The sequence below is a fragment of the Lepisosteus platostomus genome, chromosome 10, assembly GCF_059453375.1.
Source record: "Lepisosteus platostomus isolate fLepPlt1 chromosome 10, fLepPlt1.hap1, whole genome shotgun sequence".
NCBI lineage: Eukaryota > Metazoa > Chordata > Actinopteri > Semionotiformes > Lepisosteidae > Lepisosteus > Lepisosteus platostomus.
The window spans coordinates 25,779,613-25,802,258 of NC_142620.1; the positions used below are offsets into that span (position 1 = coordinate 25,779,613).

Sequence of the window (22,646 nt, forward strand, 5' to 3'; positions counted from 1 at the left end):
CCTGGATATCAAAGACATGTGTGGCTGTTCCTGAAGATCCCTTGCTACACTACTGTTCTCCCATGACTGCCCAATTTTGAGAGAAATAGAAATGATCATAAGTAATCTTGATTTACATGTGGAGAGAAACAGTCCACATAGGCCCATTGATTTCAACCACAAACTGCTTTTGGCCTACTCATAAGTATCTGGGGTTATGTTTTATGGAGTTCATGTGTATGAAGACAGTTCCTCATTTATAAGCATTGAAACAGAAATATTGATCGCTAAGGTCACAGTGCTAATTGGCAATGTGAACACAGTTAGTCACCCTACCGAGTATTGAAAGTTGTTCATCTTACCATGGGCACCCTTTGCCTTAGTGTTTATGAATGTCTTTGGTTTCTTGAAAGTGTTTACAAAGCCTCAGGATCATACACACAGTGAACTGTCTCTATCAAACCAGATTTCCTCTGTTTTAGAGAAATTAACAAACCAAACTGTGGATACACTATAATGCACTGTAATATAATGCACCATTCAAGCAAAAGAAAAACTTAAAATTTTTACTTAAAATTCAGTCGAAAACTCAATACATTTTTGCTGATTTTAAACTGTATTATTTTGAAATTCAGTTTCTTGTGTTACTTGTGCTACAAAGATGCAGGAAATCACATTAAAATACCACCACATTTTTTGCTTTGCCTGTGATGTACTGTAGTTTCAACTACTAACAATAAGACAGTAATAAAGGTCAAAAGGTGTGTTTAACTTTTTAAGGCTAAAACTTGGCACCTATTTTTGAGATCCAAAAGCATGAATTTCAGTAGTGTAAAAAACATTATTGCATGGGCAGTTAAATGTTTAATGTTAGTTCACAACTCTAGAGATGGAGCGCTAACTAACTGCATACTGAAGGAGAACCTTGTGCAAGGAAGGAAGTTTTCTTTTACTATTGGAACATAAAATTCCTTATTGATTAGGGCGTGAGCTAAATACAAACAACCTAACCATCTTAAAAGGCATCACTTAAAAACCAAAATAGAAAGAGCACCTTCAAAAGGAAATAGAATAGTGAGAGTGTGAGAGAGAAAGCATAAAAGTGTAGGAAGACTAAGCAAAAAAACACATTAATCTTTTAGAGAAAACTATTCAAATGTGTAACCATTCCAAGTGTGCCTTTACATTATTTCATTTCTTTTTCTTTTCCAGTCCTGTATTTTACACTTTTAATACAAAGAAAAAAACAATGTTTGTCTCTTTAAGCACTCTACTTGAGCAACTGGGTGTCTCAATTCACTCTCTGATGTTTACATGTAGCTCCATCGAAAGCTGGAGGAGCTCAGAGGTCACCTTGAGGGCAATGTGAAAGGATGCTCACTCAGAGTAAATGTACGATTTCTCTTGGTGATGTTCTTTTTCTCCTCTTGATTTTTCTTTTTCTTTTTTACGTTTGATTTCTGATGACTGGTCACCCCAGATCTTGACTGGTCTGCCGACTCATCCCCATACATTCTGTTTTTATTTTTTTGTGTGTTCAGCAGGGGTTTCATTTGAGTGTGGCAAGAGATGTTTACCCATTTCTTTGACACATTAAGGGGAAAGGAATGTCATAGAATCTATTATTGTGATAATTATTACTTATCTGATAGTATGATTATCATCACTGGCCTTTTTAAATGATGATTGTCCTTGTAAAAAGGTAAAATGTATTCATGTTTCTGTTGTTTAAACCCTTCTGTTTTAGTAGGTGGATTCTATTAAAAGAGTGCAGCACTACTACAGTATTATTACAGTATTATTATCGATAAAATGTTATCAATACAGAATAAATATAATGCAGTTTATTATATTTAGTACCAGTGCACAAAAATAATACTGCTGTACAGTTTCTGCACTCTTTTTTCATTAAAATGTAAACAAAGCAATCACCTATCATGGCTAGCTGAAAGGAGCATTGCTCTTTTGGTATGTGTTTCCAGTTATTTTTAGAATAACTGAAGTAGAAGAAGTATAGAACCCATTTAGAAAAAGTGAATGCCTGCAGTCTAGTGGTATTTATGTGGTGTTTTCATTGACCCTCATCCTCATTTCTTATATTCCTATTTTCTCTGTGAATCTGTGCAAGGTGTCTGGACACAGAGATTTCTACAAACAGAATTAGGACATGTCTGGCATCTCATGTATTTTTAATCATGAATGTTTAGGCCTTATTTCTAGAAGTACTGGTGGAGGAATTAGTTTGAATGCATATTTTAAGATTTTTCAAAAGCAGTTTTAACAATATCTCAATACAATCTTTAGAGACAAATCCTTTTTCAGTATACAGAAACTGCCCTTCCTCGGGCATTTTGTTTTTTAATTACGATAATAACTATAAAAATAAACGCTATTATTTCTGAATGATAATTGGTTTGGCTTTCCTACCAGTGTCAATCATATTGCTCAATCTCACAAAAAAACTATGACATCAGTTCCGGTACTTTACCAAGGAAAAAAACATCCTGCTCGCTTTATTTTTTGATTATGAGAAGCACATCTTTTACCTCAGCCTTGAAGTCAGAAATAAAACCCCTGCTACTGTCTGAGTTCTGGGACCACCCATGCAGAAAGCCTTTTGAAATCCTCCCGTTGGCGTCATTTCCTCTTTTTAACAGTGTTCTCTTTTCCCCTCCACTGCACCACCAGGCCCGGCTCCCTTCCTGCTCATCCACCTATAGTGTTTCTGAGGTATACCTGCATGTGTTATATGACATCATCACCAAGCCATACGCCACTCTTTCACTCAGCCACTCCTGTCTGCCTGGTGTTGTCTCAGAGTGGTGTTTACTGCTGTGCATGCTGATCCCGCAAATCCTTCTGTCAATTAAGGGAGAGAACATATATATATATATTATAAAAAAGCTTTTGGTGCTGTTTTAATACCTCCCCTTCCCTTTTCCACTTCTGTAGCCATTTTTAATGTTTTATTTTGACTGGCTCAATACTGAGTGTGTCCATCATCATTTTGAGATGTCCCTTGCTGTCTTTCTCTCTCTGCATTGGGTCTTTACTCCTGGGGGGGGGGGGGGTGTGAACTAGTGTTCTCTCAATTCTGCTGTTACAATTCAACGAAGATTTGAAAGGTCATAATCTCATGTGGCTCATGTGGAGCAAAGGTCTTATTCGGGATTTAAGTCGCCCTTTCCAATCGATGTTGTGGTTTTGGATATGTTAGTTTTAATCTTTATTAAAACTAAACCTTTGGTACTGTTACATAACAAGAAAGAAACATGTTAATGAAATGGTTTTACCTCCGGTATGCTCCCCCTTTGTGATTAAACAATTCTCTGCTTCTGGAAAAACGGTTCTACCTTGGCACAGTGGCAAATGTAGTCTCTTATTTGTTCATGTAAGTGGAAAATAAGTTTAAGGTGGCATTGAAGAAATCAGGGTAAGATGGGGAAAAAACTGTAAGAAATTTTTCATATTGAAAGTCTTTTCCTGTTTAGTGTTCTTCAACAAATGTTTACTGTCACAGAAACACAGAGGGGGATTAATTACAATGTCTCTCACTAATTTTGCATTGTTTTCTGATTGGCTGAAAGAGAAGGTTAACAGTACCCTTCATTTCTTTGGAAAATATTCTTCTGAAATTATATATTTAATTTCTGAGGTTTTTTGTGTGGTGTGCCCTTTTACCATAGCTTTGTTCCATTGTTTGTTTAAATAAAACTGCACTTATTGGCTATATATTACAGTTGTGAGTTGTGTAACAATAGGCAGAATGTGATTTTGCTGTGGATTTCTCCAGGCTGCTCGGAGAGAGTTCAGGGCACACCTTGATGAGGTCATCACGCTCAAGTCAAGGTACTCTACCTTGGACCAGGTAAAAAGCTACCTTATTCCACTCTGCCAGCATGTAGGCCACTGCAGAAAGACCCAGATGACTGTTTCCGAAAACATGGAGTGAACATGGAAGCTGTTTAGTGATGAAATGAGTCGCATCAGAGCTCAAAGACTTGAATGTCATTAACTGGTTGTAGCCCTCAAGATCTTTTTGAAAGATGCCTTTTAATGATTTCTTAACCAAGGTCATCTCACTTAAGTACTGATGTAAGGAGTGGGCATGTCTTGATATTTATAGATGCATGTCTATTTAACATATTAACATATAAACGTATTGCTCAGCAAAAGACATAGCCTGGGGGTCTATTTAAAGAAAAGAAACAGAAACTTTCTACATAGCGGCTCTTCAACAATGCCATTTGACTCTTAATTATCAATGGATGCTCTTCAGGGAATCAAGTAAAGATTTTATATCACCACCATGTGATTACAAAAACCAGGGCACAATAGGCTGGAGGTTCCAAAGCTAAAAAAAAGCTGGAATTCTTTTGACTTCCTTAATTCAATGTATATACAGTAATTATTATGTATTGATTCTTACAGATTCTATTTAAGAAGCTAGACAGTACCTTATGTGCAAATTGTCCATTCTACTCACATTATTGATGAGTATTGCCTATAAGAACAGGTACAGAGGAAGACAGCCATGACAAATAGAGGAAGTTCATAAGTACACTACCAATAGATTTTAAATACAGTTGCATTATTTGCAGTGGTACATGGGTAGAATTATCCATTGGCATGGCATCGCAAGCTTCTGATACTGTCAGCTTTTAACAGGTTGATTACATGGTTCAAGAAAAACCAGAAGACATCGGTTAATGTTTTTCAGAACAGTGAATCAGTGAATCACCTTGTACTACAAAATAGTGAGTCCTTTGCACACAGAGGACAGTGCTTTCATGGAATTCTGTACTATAGTTCTGACCTTTCAGGATATAGGCGATATGAGAGTCTTATCAGATGTGAAGAGGACAGTGTACTATCTTTATCCAATCCATATCAATCTGATCCCATTGATCCTTATCTTGTAACTATCTTATCCTCTGTATGAGGAATAAGCTGCTGTACTCATCCATTGATTCCTTACACTAATGTGGAGTCCCACTCCTGTTTTTGCTGATATTCTACATGGCTGCACTATAAACAAATGAATTTTTCAGGTCCAAAGACTGTTTACTTATGTAAACTGTCCATGTTGAGTATTGTTATAATGAAAGATATATTTTTAGGTTTGGGACTTGCTGTCTTAACTGGCTAAATGCATGGGTTCACACAGGTGTAGTTAACATTTTTGCAGTTACAGTATGTATCTGATGCAGATTGTTGATTTTAAGTTTTTGAAAAAATATTATTTTGTTAAACCCACCCCAATTTGGAATAGGCAATTATATGTTTTTGAGTCTTCTCTCACAGCCTTCAACCCCACAAGTGCACAGATGGTAAAATTAGGAATTGTAGGCAGACTCCTCCAATCTGCCCACCTTCAAGCCATTAATATTTTAACATGGCACGGGCAATAGCCCCATACTGGAGGTTCAGTGCAGACTGGAGGAGAGATATATCCTTTGCTGAAGGATTTACTGCATGCTTGCAAGTATCTGGGTGGCTGCACAGGTGCACAGGTTTCTGAATGGCTGAAAACAGAGAGAACCCTGACTGACTAATCCCAATCCACCCTAAGTGACACTCAGCCATCTGAGCACCACCACTTAGGAAATCCCAGTCACAGTTGGCTAGTGACCCAGGCTCAATTAGAGCGCTTAGCTTGCATGAGTGTTCTTTACAAACTCAAATGGGTGAGCAACTGGAAATGCTCAATACAGGAACTGTACATGACATGTTATGGAAAGTTGAAACTACACCTTGAAAAAATATTTAACCACATATAAAGGGGAATTAATTAATATTTATTTAATTTATGGGCCTTGATACTTCAAATACATAAAGACATATATTCATTTACAAAGTTTAAAAAAGCGTATGTCTGTCTAAGACCTATGTTGCCTAGATTTAAATATTTGCTGTAATTGTGCATCACAAATTCCCAAAATGTTTTTTGTACAGTCAAAAAGTTTGCATTTGCAATAAAGATTATCCTTTGCAAACAAATTGGGTTTGTAACAACATAAGTAAATATGTGTAGTATTTGCAAGGACATCAATAAAATTAGAACAATAAATAAAATAAACTTACATAACATTAAATATATTTAAGGATTACAATTTTACACCAACATGTAAAATATCAAAATAATAGTCTAACATTTCTTAACAAAATTCAATAATTACTAAGTTCTGAATGAAGCTAAATCATATTAAGAAAACAGTAAAGTCATCTCATTTAATTGGCTTTACATAAAGATGTCTTATTTAAGGAAATGCAACCAATATATTTTGTAATTTACTATAGTCAGATTTTTGATAACCACCAAAAAAGAGCAAGAAAATAAACTGTTTTAATTATGTGAAAATCTTAAATAATATAAAATTCTTTACTATTGATTATAATTTGTGTGCCAGCTACCTTTTGTTATTGTTTAGGTTTTAAGAACTTTTTGCAACAGTTATAACTAGAGAGAGAAATACTGTATTACTTGCTGTGCTTGCCTTCATTGTATTATGCAATACTTCATTTTAATTATGTCAAACATACACTGTGCTTCTTATTAATTCATGGGAAGAGATTCAGATGGCAGAAAGTGAAGTCATTTTAAAATGAAAAGGAAAATTACCTCAGATTCATGCACAATAACATTAGTGTTTAATTCCATTTGCATCAAGCATTTGATTATGTTTTTAGAGCTGTAGTCTCACAGACGAATAATAAAAGGTTTCAGTGTAGTCATTGTTGTTTCAAAGGTTGGAGTCCTTAATATAGTAATCCCATATTGTCCATAGCTTTCTGTGGACAATTAAGCCAGTCATACTGAAGTATTGATGTTTTTTAAAAGTCATTCCTCTGTTTATTTGGTTCCTTTTTGGTTGTTTTCATTTCCTCTATATGCTATTCTGTGTCTTCTTAAATTCTTAACAGCTCCTCGCCTGGGAAAAATGCTAAACCCATCCAGTTTTAAGAGGGACAATTGTATCCCTTCCCCACAGACTTATGCTGTTGACTTTTTAAAAGGATGTAGAAACTGCTATGGTTCTTGGAAGGCTATAGTTAGGAATTTCACATTTTCTTTTCAAAGGATCTCTTAAATACTTAAAGATATGACCAACTTTAGTGGAAAATTGTTTTACAATTTGTATACTTTAGAATTTGCAAACATGAACAGCAGTGTCTGGGATATTGAAATTGGACCGCAAGGCATCCTGCAATTGAAAAGTCTAGTCATTGTGGACAATTTAAGCATTTAATAAATGCATTCTCTGCATTATACATTATATGCCAATACGCATTCCAAGCACAGCAAATTATCTGTTTTTATCATGTTTTTTTTTCAGATTGTAGTTTGTTTCCGAAATATGAGAAATTTATTTGATATTATCATTGTGTACATAAGGAATGTTACAAACAAGAGGAGACTATTTGGCAGAGTTGCTAACTAAGTCAAGCATCTCTTTATGCTATTTCATAAGAGATCCATTGGGTCCTACTGAATGAATAGTTAAAGACATCACTCACCCTTTGTGTTTTAATAACTCCTATTCTTAATTGTAAATGCAAGTAGTTGTAATGCTTTATATCTCTTAATTTAAGATGGCATAGGTCTCCATGGCTGTTTCCTGCTTAAAACACACTGATACATAACTAAACTGAAAGTAAAAATCACAGGCATATCCTTGAAAAGAACAGATTCTTGAAATGCAAATAAATAATGCTAATATAATAATTGTTCAATGTGTAAGGGAGACTAAGTGAGACAGTACTGCTGTTTTGTAGCTCTTGGGTTAGGGGGAAGTTTTATGCTGTCCCATTTTAATGTGGATTTTAGACATCCCAACTTTCAAAAAATGATTTCAGGGAGGAGGGGGGGCGGGTAGTGAAAACTTGCAGACTGGGGGGGCTATAGCTGTGATTTATTTCAAGTAAATAAATCACAGCTATAAAATTAAATAATTAGACGATAGAAACTATAATATCTATGCAAACTTTCTTTGCAAACGTTCGTTATGCTGAGATGCGGCTTGTTTTACCAGATTTTAGCAGATTCTCAGATGGATCAAAGTCATATTATATAATTGAATAATTCATTGAGGAATTTTGAGACCAGGGGTGTTGCCAACAGAAAACTTTGGGAGTGGGGGGCAAGTTCCGGGTGATTATGGATCACTTGCGGGACTCAGGGAGGAGACGCTGATTTCCGGGAGACTCTCGGTTTCCTCTCACCTTTTAAAGGCATGCTGACTAGTGTATTTTGGAGTCTCTAAGTTTTCTCTGTGTGCTTATATTTGCATTCTCTGTGATGGATGTGTCCCATTCAGAATGTAGTCTCACTAAGGTTGCTCCAGGTTCCTATGACCCCTACCCAGGTGTCTCTCTAGTAATGGGAGGATGGTTGTTTTTTCTCCTAAACATGGTTTCCTGTAGTTCTTTACTGACTTCAGTCATTGGTTCAGCAGAAATTTTCCAAGACATCCAGATGTTATTGTTTCAGGTTTTCCTTAAATGAAAATCTCACAGACAGTGCTGAGTCTGTAACTATTTGTTGCAATGCCTCAAGTAATTATGATGTTCCTTTTCACTTGTAATTTAGGGATTAATGTTTTACATTTTTGGCCTTTTAAAGGGTTTTTTTTTATATTATTAGGTTGAAATTTTGCTGAACTCTGTCTATAGTTCTAATCCTTATTCTATATTTTAAATAGCTTTTCTAAAGAGTGTGAAAGCTTACATGTTCACAAATAAAGAGTATCTTAAAAAGATCTTAAAAGTTTGAGAACCTGATAAAATAAAGTAGAAAAAATAAAGTAGATCCTAACCCTTAAAATGAAATGGTGCATCAAGCAATCGTAATCTAAAAGAATTGTCAAATGATCCCATGTTTGAGTTGTAGCACTACATAACTACAGTAGTTATAGTCTGCGATCTGTCAATGGCATGAATTTACAGCATTTCTTCTTACAAAATTCAAGAGATTTGAAAATGCTCCAAACTTAACAGTTTCTCATGCCCAATCCCTGTGCAAAGAACTCTGAAAACTCTCCCTGTCCAGGAACCGGCTATTCAGGATACTGTTGGAAACTTGAAATTGTGCCTATTTTATATTTTAACTCATTATTGTATTATCTGTGCATCTCCCTTGCCATGTAATCAAGTAAACTTACCTGTAGGAGGGGACCCATGCCATGATCCACTGAACTGCAGCCACCAGCTACGTGAAGCTGGTAGCTATAATGTGCCAACAGTTTCACTACACAGCAGATCAGGTGGAAAACTGAGAAACTGCTTCACCGGTTTAATGAAGGGGGACCTTTAGGGAGGCCAGAATGGAATAGTGAAGCAGAATTCAGGGAGGATACCCCTGCTCTTATTGAACAGTTCTGTTGGATATTTAATGACCAAGTAATCAGGAATGAAAAGCAGAAAGAAGAAACATCTGAAAACAACTCACAGTATGAAACGTTGTGTTTCTTTTTTCTATTTTTTTTTTCTAATTTTCAGTATGGAATGAGGGTTTGCTTGTTTTCGGCAAATAAACCAAAGACAGAAAAAGACATACTTCACAGAGTTTTTTTCAAGGGAAATCCATTCTGCAGTGAGTTGAAACACAGAAATAGGTTCACTTCAGGCTAAATTAGTAAAGTGGCTGGAGCCACTGGATATATATTTTTAAATTTACATATTCTAGAGAATAAAAGACAAAAATGCTGTTGGGTAACAAGATAAACAGAATTGAATATGCAAAGACCTTGTAACTTCAAAACATTTTAGAGCATTTTTAATGAGTTCTGAAATGAGAAAAAGTAATTTCTTGTTTCATTTGTAAAGCTAATATTTCTGCTGGTTGTAATGAGTCTCTGCTTGTGAGAGGCCTACCCAAACCTGCCTGTCAGGAACAGGCAGGCGCTGGAAAGGTACTTCCCCATCACAACATGCTGAGCAGCCATTGACAAACAAACTTAGATGCAACAACAGACCATCATATTCTGTGGTGCTTACTTTTTTAGTTGCAATCTTTTCTTTCTGAAATATTTTTTTGTTTTTTAACATCTCACATGGAATTCTTTTCAGAGAGACAATTGCATAGGAAGCATTGAGGTAAAATAAAATAGCAAACTAATTTATTAAATAGCTGTGAAACTCATGAAAGACAAATTATTTGAATGGCTGAAGAGCTTAAGTAGACCCATCCAGTTAATCTGAACTTGTTTTAGATTTCTTCTGTGAAACATGAATTAACCACACTGCAGTACATTCTATTTTATAGTAACTACTATATACTGTACACATACTTTATATTACATACTGTGTGTGCTCCAGTTCTTTGGTTAGCTATCAGCATTGCACTAATACAGTGCATGTTCTGTGACATAATAAGAATTGCAAGATAATTCTGCAGTGTGGAAATATTAAGTACCTGGTAAAACCAATAGGAGACACTATTAACTAAAGTGAATCTGTTCTCTACACAGAATCACAAAACAACAATATTCCATCTTTTCATTCTGCTTTTTTTACAGTGACATGATTTCTTTGTTCCTACTCTAATCCTGGTTGCAGGTATTCTGCAGATGCTTACTCTGGGTGAAAAAAAATTATCTGTTCATCCTTGCAGGCCTGTTGTCAGCAATATTTCCTTTAGTGTTTCTCCTGGTTTTATGCACAGATTTAATTTAACTTCATTATTTGTACTTGTATACCACCACCATTTCCTTCATTAGCTTTATATTTGCAGGTGCATTCACAAGGTGTTGAAGAAGTGATCATGCTGTTCTTGGTTGTGAAATGACATTTAAAGTAATGTCATTATGTTGACATTTAAATTATTAAATTAAATTAAAGTTATACTTAACATGCAGTGTTCCACAAAAGGCATGAAATGTCTTCATTTAAATGAAACCTTTATCCAAGATGACTTTAATAAATTAGGAGAATCAAAATGCAAAATGATATAGTATGTAGCCTTCAAAATACACACTATAATATTTTCTACAGTTGTTATTAAGATTTTACATTACTTTTCTACAAAGTGGTATCATAAGCACTAATGCAAATGTATAGTGAATAAGTAATTGAAGACAATAATTTTGTACTTCCCTTATTCCTTTTTTATTCATTTCACAATTTCACAAATGCGGCTAGTGAATACTAGTTATAAAATAATCTAAATGCAAGTCCTCCAACCTTCTTAGGATAAAACAATAATGAAAAATTGATTAATAAATACAACAACAAAATTACAGTTTGATTTTACACCACTGGAAGTTGAGATCTTTGATCACAAGTTCAAGACCAGGTCATGCCTGTAGCCATCCATGACCATAAGAACATAAATAAGAAACATAAGAACGGTTACAAATGAGAAGAGCCCTGTCTAGCCCATTTAGGAGTTAACAGTTAATTGATCCAAGAATTCATGCTCCCACCACACTTAACCAGGATTCCCCAAGCAGTAATGTACAGTATACTGAGGGTAGAGTGGTATTAATCAGAATGGGTTCTCTCAGCTCACGAAGACACAGCGATACCTGCAGACTCCCTGGCCGTTTCAGGCATGTGGTGGTGTTGGGGAGAGACACACCTCTCCTCCAGTCAGAAATGAACCTTGGTACAGGTCAGTGTGATCCTGCAATCTGTTAAAAGATAAGTGACTCAGAAGCTAGCTGCACCTCCTCATCCACCCTTATGTACAACCAAAGGGATCGTAGCTGTAAGACTTGAAAAATACACAAAAGATTACACAAAATGTAGTGGATATAGCAAAAATAATTGGCAATTGTATTTTTGTAATTGCATTGTTTCAGTAGTTTTTAAAGGTGTGATCCCTTTCAAGTTATTGGTATGAAATCCATTTGATAAATGTCTGCAATCAGTGTAACAGTAATTTAGCACACAGCAGAGTAAGCATTTAGGAATACTCATTATCTGGGGTGTGGTGATACCATCTAGCAGTTAAATATTATAAACTGGTGTGGAATCCAGGAATGTGTGTATAAGACAGTCTTAAATATTCTGTAGTTTATCACTTTGTCTTCAGTTTTGTCTCTTATTAAATTTATTTTTTATAGTAATCTGGCTAATCCAGTTTCATTGCTGTTTTGTTCTGTGAAAAAATAAAAAACAAGTTCAGTTGTTATGGGAAATCAGTTTTTTGCTTCAGTGCACAATTTGTCACCAAATGCTAGAAAGTCATTAAAACCTGGGTGCAAATCTAGCAAGACAATGATGGTGTGAGGAGAGAGGGTTTTTTAAATTTCTGTCTTAGTTGTTAGTTATTTGGCATCTTAGATGGATTTTTTTTTCTGGTGTTAAAATCTTCTAAAAGTTTTTCTGCCTGTTTTTTAAATGATTTGTTGTTACGTTTTATCAAGACAGCACAGAATGTATACGAATTTTTATAAATCTTTCAGTGATGATTGTGTTTTTGGCAGTGCTTGACTGCCGCTTAGCTTACATCTGTATGCCTTGTTAAGCAGAAAAATGATAGAATCAGTTCCTTTTCTGGCATCTCCTCAGTGTCACTGAGCACAGTTAGCATTGCCTGTCACCTCTCATCCAGTGTGAAACCTACTTATCAGAGTTACAGGTTTTTTGTGAAACCTACTAATCAGAGTTACAGGTTCTCTTTATTTTATTGCATCAGTGCTCATATTTGCTTTTCTTTTGCATCCAATGCAAATAAACCTTTGCAGGAATTTCAATCCAGACATTTCCATCACCTTCTTATAGAGTAGTAAAGACAGAAGCTGCTTGTATTCCAGTTATTCTGAACCTGGAATGAAACAGTTTGGTTAATGTGGCTGGTTTGCAAGTAAAACCTGTGAGAGTCTGTTTTCTTTTAGCTCAACACTAAAATAATTATTCAGCTGTACAGAATATTTATCCATTACCACTTAGTATATAGTTAACAGGTAGTATGCTAAATATTTAATTTTGATTTTATAAAATAAAACTCATTGTGTTCTGAGGGGCTTTATTTAACTCATCTTTGATTCAAAGTACAGAGCAACAAAACTCCCAAAATAATAATAAACACGGTTTCAAGATTGATGAGCAACTAAAAACCGTAACCACCACAGTTCACCACAATTTTACAGATACATATTGCATTCCAAGATTGTATTTTACGTTGTAGTTTTCCAGTACAATGCTGAACTAAAAGGTTTCATCATACAGTATATACACTTCATTCTTTGCAGTACAATATTTGGTCTAGTTCATAGTTAACTTCTAAATTTCGATAGTAGGAGACAAGACAACTTTTTTTTTGTCACTTGTTAAATATTAAGATTTTGGATGTTAAATATGTTTTCAGTTTTTATATACAAACAGACTGTACTTAATATCAGTTACTTTAAAAATTATAAAGATAAACATATCTTGTTTAATAACACAGGGCATGATGTTGACATATCCAATTGAAAACATCTGTGTGGAAAATTAATTTATATTTTCTGTCTTATTTTCTATGAACTACAGTTCTTTTGCTGGTCTAGTATTGGAAAATCTTTTACACTATATTTTGCACTTAAATTCAATATACGTCTCTATTCTAAATTTAGCACAAAGCACAAATCATTAAACATTTTAACTATCTCAGTTTCAGATTGTGTATTCTCCATCACTATATCCCAGTATATTTGTAGAAAGTAGAAATGTCCCTGCAATATAGCCTCAGCTTTGCCATATTTCTTCAGAATTTCATCATACACTAAACTACTTGCGTTAATGTCTGCATTAAATGGTCTGTAGAATACACATAGTGTTAAGACTTGTTAATTGTTGAAATGTTCATTTGAATTTTCTAGTTTGACCCTTTTACATTCTAAACTGATTTGTACCCTCCCCTAATTTCAGTATGCCTCAACTAATAACTAACTGTATCTTATGCTTCTCAGATTCACCAGTGCACCTCTGGTTCAAATGCAACCCATTCTGTTGTACAGAATGTCCTATTTATACAAGAAAGAGGTCCAGAAACCTAAACCCCTGTGCTCTATACCAGTTTAGCCAAATTTTGTATTTCCTTTTTGCTGTCCTGGGTTTGTACTTATGCCACACTGTCTCTGCCAAGAAAATGTCTAAAAGTAGTAATGGCTCTTTTCTCCTGTGCAAATGTGCATCGTGAGCACATACTGTAATTTGTTTTCAGCAGGTCCCAGGTTCCTGTGCTGTATAGGCAGAAAGACACAAGCTGTGTGCACTCAGCTTTCTTCTCTCAATGTGGTTCTCTGAACAGTTTATCTGTGCTGAGCAGTGCATGCACACAGAGGCATAGAGGCATACAGTAAGCATAGTGCTCTAGAGGCATAGTTTTGAAGCCTGATGCAGATACATTTAGAAGTGTCTCAAAAGACCTCTAACACATAAATTCCAGAAACCACTTGACTTTCTAGAAATAGCCAGGGGTCATTTTCAGCAGTGGTGTCTAAGGCACATAGATTGCATTGAAGCAAATTGTGTTTTGAGTAATATACAAATACCAAATAATGCCTGATGTCTAAGTGCCTTTTAAACAACTGACAAGGTGTGCACATCATGGTTTGTCTGAGCTAATGTCAACCCCATATCAACTGCAGTTTCATTGCAGAGAGATTCCTTCAAGCGAGTTTCCAAAATAAAAATACATTTTCCATTGCTTGCCTTGGGGGATGAATAAAAGAAATATAATAGAAAATCTTCCTTTGTCTTTGCAGCATATATCTTCTCATATATTGTATCATTTATACAGTACATTCCGAATTTCTGTGTATTCTGGAAAGAACAAAAGCCAATTAATAAATATTAAGCCATTAAAATGTGCCATATTACATACAGGACTGTTTATTTTTGGCTCAGGTTTAGTCTATTTAGCAAACACAGATTACCCCAGAAACACAGATTATGTTTTTAAAATGTGGTGAGAAATGATCGTTCTAATATCTTTTATAATACAGCAAAATTATTCCTTCAGAGTAATAAAATATTCTGTTTACTTTCCGCTTAATTGTGTGCCTTTATTTAAAATGTTTATAACAATTTCCATTTAGGCTTATCATTGATTTGGAGTACTTTTGCCTAAGTAATTACGGATTACAAAAGATGCGTTACTTTCCAGCTTGCAACATTAATAAGAAAAACTAGTGTTCACTGCAGGACCTGTAAAGATATGGGTACGCTAATCGTTTTTGTGGAAAGGTCTGATGTTTACTTCAGTCAAGCCCAATTAAATCTCTGCTGGTGACATTATGGAATACATTATTAATGTGTTAAGGACATAAAACAAGTAATTTCAAAATGTTTATGTATATTCTTAAATATACTGTATATTAACAAATGTCCAATTACAAGAATTCATTTTTTAAAAAAAAGTTCAACAAATTTAAATATTAAATTTAATTATGAACTAGTCTATAGCTGGTTTGAATGCTTTCTTTATACAGGTAAAATCCTTCTATAGAAACTAAGAGTATCAAATTACTAGCCAAAATGCAAAGAGGCAGAAACTAGAGATTTATCAAGTACAAAGTTTGTACAATCATGTACCGTACCTTACTAATTGTTGTTACTTCCAGTTTCCCAAAGTATAAGTAATTTTGTTACAATTTGATCTACAAAAATAGATAGAAAATAAGTTTGAGTTTCCCCTGTTCACCGACGTACTGTGCTTATTGTGGAGAGATGAACAGTATGCCAAGGACCACAGTGTCCGATTGTGAAAGTTACTATCCGAGCTCACCTTGACAAGTGTCCATGATTAAATGACACAGCAAACCTTTTTGCATGGACTCCCTTATTTAGAGTCTTTGCTACAATTTGGTTGTAGTCTCCCTTACCCGCTGCTGCATTAATCCACACAGGATGAGAAGGGCCATACCAGACAGTATAAACTCCACTCATCTTCTGACAGCACAGCAAGTCAGTTTTCTTGCTGTATTCTCCCATCTGACTGAAAGAGTCTGAAAACTGAAGATGTTACTTATTCTACTTTCATTCATAATCTATAGTGAGGGCATGGCTGTGCTTTAATTGTAGTTGTGATAATGAGTAATAAGTGTGTTTTCTGTTGTTGACCCTGACTTCCAGTGTTGTAAAAGAACAGTACTCTTAGTGAAATAAGTGCTTAAAATACCTTTATTTTGTTACATGAAAGTCTTTTGTATTTAACTGATAGACTAATATAATTCAAGTAGGTAGCTGTGTTAGCATGTGTAGGTTGCAAGAAAAGGAACGTTTCAGCTATGGAACCTACTTCAGGTGGCACCTTCACACCTGATGAAGGTTCCACAGTTGAAATGTTGTGCCTCTTTTCTTTTCCTTTCAGCATGGAATACTCCTTTACCTATTGCTTTGCACACTAATTTAATTTCTTCAGTATCTCAAATTCAATAAAAGTTGTACAAACCAACCCCCCAAATTGCATAGACACTGCTGTGAGTGACACTGCCGACTGGCTTCACCACATGTTTCTGTTCCCTTTGACCCACCTGGCATTAACTTCTGAGCGAACACCATGAGTAGCAGTGCAGTTACTGTACTAGCTCTGCCAGAACTCAAGAAAGGCAGTTGGCTTGAGCTGCACTGAGAGAGAAGGGTGGAGCTTGCTTTGCTGGGTGCTCTTTGTTCATGTTGGCATACTTGGTGCTTTCTCTCCACTTGTCCTCCATCCTCCCCCTACCTCCCTCCCCACTAGTCCTCTTGTTGTCTTATGCTAGTGGTTCTGTTGTATTGCATGTTTTGAGTCCCAAAATATTTAAATGCTTCTTGTGTAAAATGTATATTTGTTATTTTGTATTTGCTGTTTGTGTAGCTTCTCAACCCCTCACTATACAGGACAGTGGCTCATTCTAGATGTTAAAGGTCATCCTGTTGGTAACGCATTCATATAGCTGAAAATAATATAAATATCTGTGCTATAATTCTCTTAAGCAGTGACTCTTCATTTGTTTGTGAAAAATTTTAACTCGATGTTAATTCCTCTATCTGACCTTTTTTTAAAAATCCTTATACAAATATGTTATTAGTCCCATAGGCTACATCATTGTATTATTTTTTGTGTAAGTATATTGTATCTGAAAATGACAGGAACAGAAAAGAAATTATTTGGAATTCATCACAAAAAATTTTCAAAAGAGTTGAATGAAATAGAAGGTAAGTAAAGTACACCTCGACTTGGAAACCAGAGTTGTTTTGAGAGATCTTTTACTTAGTTTATAGAAGTCTTAATTTTAAAATGTTTTTCCTTTTATGTTTCATATCATTGTAACTTTTTTACTGCTTTTTATATTGTTAATCTATTTGGAAATGCCATTTACTGTGAGAAAGAATTATTATCTCTTAACACATCTTTATAAAGCACAGATTGCTGTGAGCCTGTTCCAACTTTAAGAAGGACTTCAAGATTGTACTGTGTATTGGGTTACTGAGCTTTTGCTTCAGTTTTACATGTTATTATTTCTGTTTTCTTTGTATCAAAAAGCATTTTCAGAACTTCTGATGCCTTTATGTAACTTCTTTGACTCAAAGAGCAAAATATGATTCTCCTTTTCTCTTTCTCTGTTTCTTACACTCATGCTATGATCCATTGGTGCTTAAGATTTGCGAGCTTCTCTGTTTATTACAAATCTTTTGTTTTTGTCCATGCAATAGCTCCACTATAGGTTGGAAGGGCTTAAAGATGAACTCAGGACGCATAGAAGCTACGACTCGCGAGTAACTATTACAGACCAAAGGAGCTGCTCCCATTCGCAAACCTCGCTTTGCGCTATGAGTTTAAGCTCCTTGCTTATTTCTCTCTTTCTTCCTTAGCGATGTCTCACCTCTAACATTTTTTTATTAGCTGTATGGTGTGTTTGTTGGGTCACTGTGTTTGTCTCCAGTTTTCTGTTCACTAGAAGCAGCAGTAGACGTGCTTTCCCAGCTATAGGACTCAACCATACTGTGCCTCACTTGTTTCATTTTTCAGGCAGCGTTAATTTAATTTGATGTTTGTGTCCTTTTTTTCTGTTTTTACATCTTAAAATATCTCAAGACAATGCTCTATGCTAGACTGTGGTGTCATTTCTCCTTTTAGGCCAGTGATGTTGGGGAAGTACGCTTGAAAGTTATTTACTGCTGTAGCAAGCAGGATACTTGGTCTTCTAAGAGGATACTTAGAGAAATCGATTTTTGCAAGTATTAAGTAGGAGTATCAACTTTCCCAGACACCAAAGGAGTCTAAATTTTAGAGTAGAGAGCATAGTGTTGAAGCGCAGAATGTCTTACAAACACTAATAACAGGGCTCGTAAATGACTCAACAGGTGCAGGCCACTGTTGGTATAAGGCACAGGTTGGGTACTATATCCCAGAGATTAAAGGTTCAGATTTGGGTTGTGTCATCTACTGAATTCAGACTCCTCCAAGGGGCTCTGTACAATTGCCCAAGAACTTACACTGTAGGGAGGGTCCAAAATTAGCCAGGGATTCTTCGGTATACTTAGCAATAGTAACCTTTGTAACTTATAAAAGTTTCAACCTCATTTTTAGGTTGCAGTATTATTAGTGAAAATTGTGTCACTTCTCTATCTGATGCCTTGGCTCTGCTATTAATGCAATGGAGCTCATAGTGCATACAGAAGCAATTGTGCTGATATGTATGAGATTTGTGACTGTGAGCTAAGTTGATCAACAATTTAAGATTCTTAATGATGAATTGTATACTGTATACAGAGTCCTATATTTCCAACAAGCAGACACCAACAATATCTACATCTATTTGTGCTACTTTGCCTAGTAGAAATGATGTCACCGAAACAGCTTTGACTCCTGTTTTTGGGGGTGGTGGTCTGATCAGGATACCCTAGCTGGAGACCACAATCTAAATCTTCCAGGTTTGGGCACCATCAATACTTTTGCTGTTACCCTTTATTGAAATACATATTTTAAAGTTATGAAACTCTGCTTCAATCACTATGCCTTGAGACCTGTGCTCCTTCAGTCACCAACTGTACAGATCAACCACAGTTGGAATCACATGTAATCACTATTGCATTTTTGCTTATGTTATCTGAAAACAAAGGCCTCTGATTTGTCCATCTTTATTCTCAAAAGGTTTGGTTTTTAAACCTCATTGAGTAATTTCCTAGATAGTGGGGGGAAGTCATCACCTCTGTTGTCGTGGAAAGCAGATTAATTTTTCTTTTGCATATTTATCCAAATCCCACAACTATGTACAGTTTACAGTTCTCTCTTCATTGCTTGAAGAAATAAAAAAAGTAAAATACGATGCTCAGCTTTTGGTAGGCAATGAGATTCTAACAAAAAGGATTTTCATACTCTATTTGGATGAGCAATTGTAGTGATACACTGTGTCACTGTAGTTTGTATTGAAACCAATTGAACAGTTTCTGTCAACAGCAAGCAAGTAAACAAGAAAAATGATTTTGCAAAAATTTTAAAGAAAACTTTTTTTAAAAAGTCAATTTATTGTGTTTGCATCATATTGTTTTCACAGCTGGCTATCAGGAGGCAAAGTGCCACATCAGCAGCTGCTGTACACTAATCAGAAACAGCACAGAGGCCTGTGTCAGTTTTGGGGTGTGCTTGCATTCCTGGAATGTGCCAGGTTATTGTCATTGACACATGTCAGGAGATCTCACCAACTAGTGTGTGCTCTTGAAAGCTCCTGACTTTATGACAATTGTGTTGAGTAGAAGTTATATATTGTGAAAGAGACATTCAAAACAAATCAGAGTATGAATATCTTCTTTATTGGTGTATCGATTTCCTATCAGATGTTGAGTGGTGCATTTCTTTCTGAATGTGTCTTTGTTCCAGTTGTAGTCAGGCATTCTCCTGGTTTTTAAAATGCACATTCCTGTGGAAGAGGGGTTTTTACTACAGTAATGTTCCTGGCCTAAAGGGAAGTCCATTATTAGTAGTATTATTTCATTTAGTTTTTTTTAAATATTTCTTTTCTTCTAGGAAAGGAAGTTCATGAGCCACTGTTCACCTGCAGCATTCCCCTCATGTGTTCCTTCATTAGCTGACTACAACATCTGAACTAGAACATGCTTTAGATTACCACATCCACAGGCTTCCGCAATTAGAGTTCCAGATATTGTTGCTGTCAAAAATTGAATTGGCCTGCATTCTGCCTTCTTTGAAGTCTAATGAATAGAGCATATTATTGCATTTCTATTAAAACTAAAGAGGAGGCCATGAAGGAAACAAACTGTGAGATGTAAGAATCGGACTTGAAATGCCTGACAAGGCATAGTTAGCTGCAATTTTATATACAGTCTAGGATCATTATCAGAAGTACATTGCTGTAGGTGCACTTGACTTCTTATTTATGGTGAATACTCCAATTAACTTTGCTGTGCATTCCAGTTAATGCTTGGGTGGGCAACAACAGTTCTTGGACTTCGTAAGAGTCCATAAGTCCATAAATTAACTGTATACTGGGATTGTGGTAGTTCAGGTGGGTAGCTGCGTCCACAGCTACGTTTTGGCTGTGGAGCCTTTTTCGGGTGTAAGCCTTACACCCTTACACCCGAAGAAGGCTCCACAGCTAAAACGTTGTGTTTTCTTTCTTCTCTTTTCAGCATGGAATAAACCTATTACTTGTTCCTACTGGGATTGTGGCAAACTGTCCCTTTTAATAGCAGTTGTGACTTCAGGCAATAGGTTTGAAAAAAGTATTGGGAGACAGCTTTGTTTGATTTCACTGCCAGAAACGTACCAGTGTAATTAAGAAAAAAGGCCTAATGCTTTCAAATTCATAGGTAGTGAAACTCACAGCTTAGTTACCAGACTTCTTCCTAAGTGGCTTCTTTAATGTGTTTGTTTAATGATTCAGAAATATAATGTATTAAATTAGTATATGCTCTTATTCAGGTCAGTTTGGAAACAAAGTAAATCATAATAATAGTAATGGAGACAAGTTTCAAAAATTATTTTCTACCCCTATTGATTATAATTAACAGGATAAATATGCTGTATTACAACCTCGTCCTACTCCATAATGCTGGATAATTCTAATCTCTGAAGCCTGCCAGGAGAGCTAATCTGTCATTGTCTGTAGAGGGGTTTTCATCTCACATCACTTCTGTTTTTTCTCTGCAGGTGCAATCCCGGTGCAGCAGCAAAGAAAATATCCTTAGAGCAAGTAAGTACATGAGATAATAAACATTAGCCACAGGCTCTCTTCCAAGACAAGGCCAGAACTAGAGTCACATCTGGGTTTCCTTTTCAATGCCCTTCAATTAATTTACAATATACGATTGAAATGTTTGCAGTTGATTTTCAAGTTTGAGTTGGGGAATATGTGTGTTGTGTTACTTTTTTCTTATAATACATTAAACTTTGGAATTTTTGGTGTCTTGGATTTGGAGTTTTAAGCTTTTGGTTGGAATTGTTCTGGTTTTGGTTGTGCAGTGTGAAGTTTCAGTACATTTATTTTAATACCTTTTAGGAAGCTTGGCAATAATATTCATGTCTCGATAATCATATATTAATGTATTCAACATTAAAAAAAGCATAAAAAATAAAGTTATGTTTGAGCTTTTAAATTAATCTTAGACACTGACAATGTAGTATTTTTTAGCATTGCACTGAAAACAAAATAGTGAGCCCCAATGTGCATTTGAAAGCTTCTTAGTGTAGTCCTCAGTGTCCACCGCCAATCTCATTGCACAATCTATAGGAGCATTATTAAGTGAAAGAGTCCATGCTTGTGTGTACTAATAACATAAGCACCTTCTCTTTCACTACCTCAAAAAGGATGATTTTCAAACTCACATTTTATTTAATCATTAACAAATCTAAAGCACTTTTCTATGTAACATTTAACTTACTATGCTTTGAAGTGTCCGCTGTGAGAGTCTTTAGGTGTAGTGATGTCTATGGGATATTAACACAGCATAGCTGTAGAACATGACTTTCCTTGCCCAGAATCATCATCACAGGCCTTGACTACACTATAGAAGTATTTAATTTGATACTTCATCATTCAGAGCTCCTTTTGTTATGTTTGTAAGGAAACAAAAAATAGGAAGGATTTCCTTAGACAAGGTGATTTGTTTCCTTCTGCAACTACAGAGGGGTTAATATTATAAGATCCTACAATATTCAGTTTCAATTCAATTATGTTAATAACCATTCTTTATTCTTTGGGAGACACGTAATCTGTCAAGCCACTGTCAAATCTTTGCAATGATCTCCAAGAACAAGTACAGATTTTCTAGACACGACAGTGGCTATAGACCAATTGTATCTAACTACATCGTCTGAAACAGGGGACTCTGCAATGTGTCATTTCAGGTTGTCTTGCTGCAGCACTCTGTATAAAACTGTAAGTGGACATGAGACTATAAGCATAGAATTTCACTGATCTTGTGCCAAAAGTCACAGTGCATTGAAGAACACACCTGATTCTGCAAAAGTGGCTACATCATCAGACAGTAATTAAACAGCAAAATGTGCTCACAAAATAAATTGGTGTGTTCTTCACACTATGCAAAAGTAGAAATTATATTTAGTAAGATGTTTGAGTACAGGCTGCAAAGGAACAGGTAAAGGTTTATTCCATGCTAAGAGGAAAAGAAACACAACCTATTGGCTGTGGAGCTTTCTTCAGGTGTCAGACACCTGAAGAAAGTATCAGCCTTCACACCTGAAATTTTTCTTTTCTTTTGTTTATACCATGGTA

The 22,646-nt window shown here is 35.5% G+C and overlaps 1 protein-coding gene across 11 annotated transcripts in view; it reads left to right on the top strand.

Moving 5' to 3' along the window:
• Window positions 1–22,646, top strand: part of LOC148653629 (gephyrin) — a 502,682-nt gene that overhangs the window by 429,435 nt on the left and 50,601 nt on the right. For 2 of the 11 annotated variants that reach the window (XM_088648883.1, XM_088648886.1), the window contains exons 9-12: window positions 1,300–1,371; window positions 2,668–2,709; window positions 3,773–3,847; window positions 21,062–21,104. In XM_088648883.1, coding sequence (XP_088505009.1) covers window positions 1,300–1,371; window positions 2,668–2,709; window positions 3,773–3,847; window positions 21,062–21,104 — 232 coding nt within the window. The remainder of the gene's footprint in view (window positions 1–1,299; window positions 1,372–2,667; window positions 2,710–3,772; window positions 3,848–21,061; window positions 21,105–22,646) is intronic. The other 9 variants (XM_088648885.1, XM_088648889.1, XM_088648884.1 and 6 more) reach the window with 5 other exon arrangements.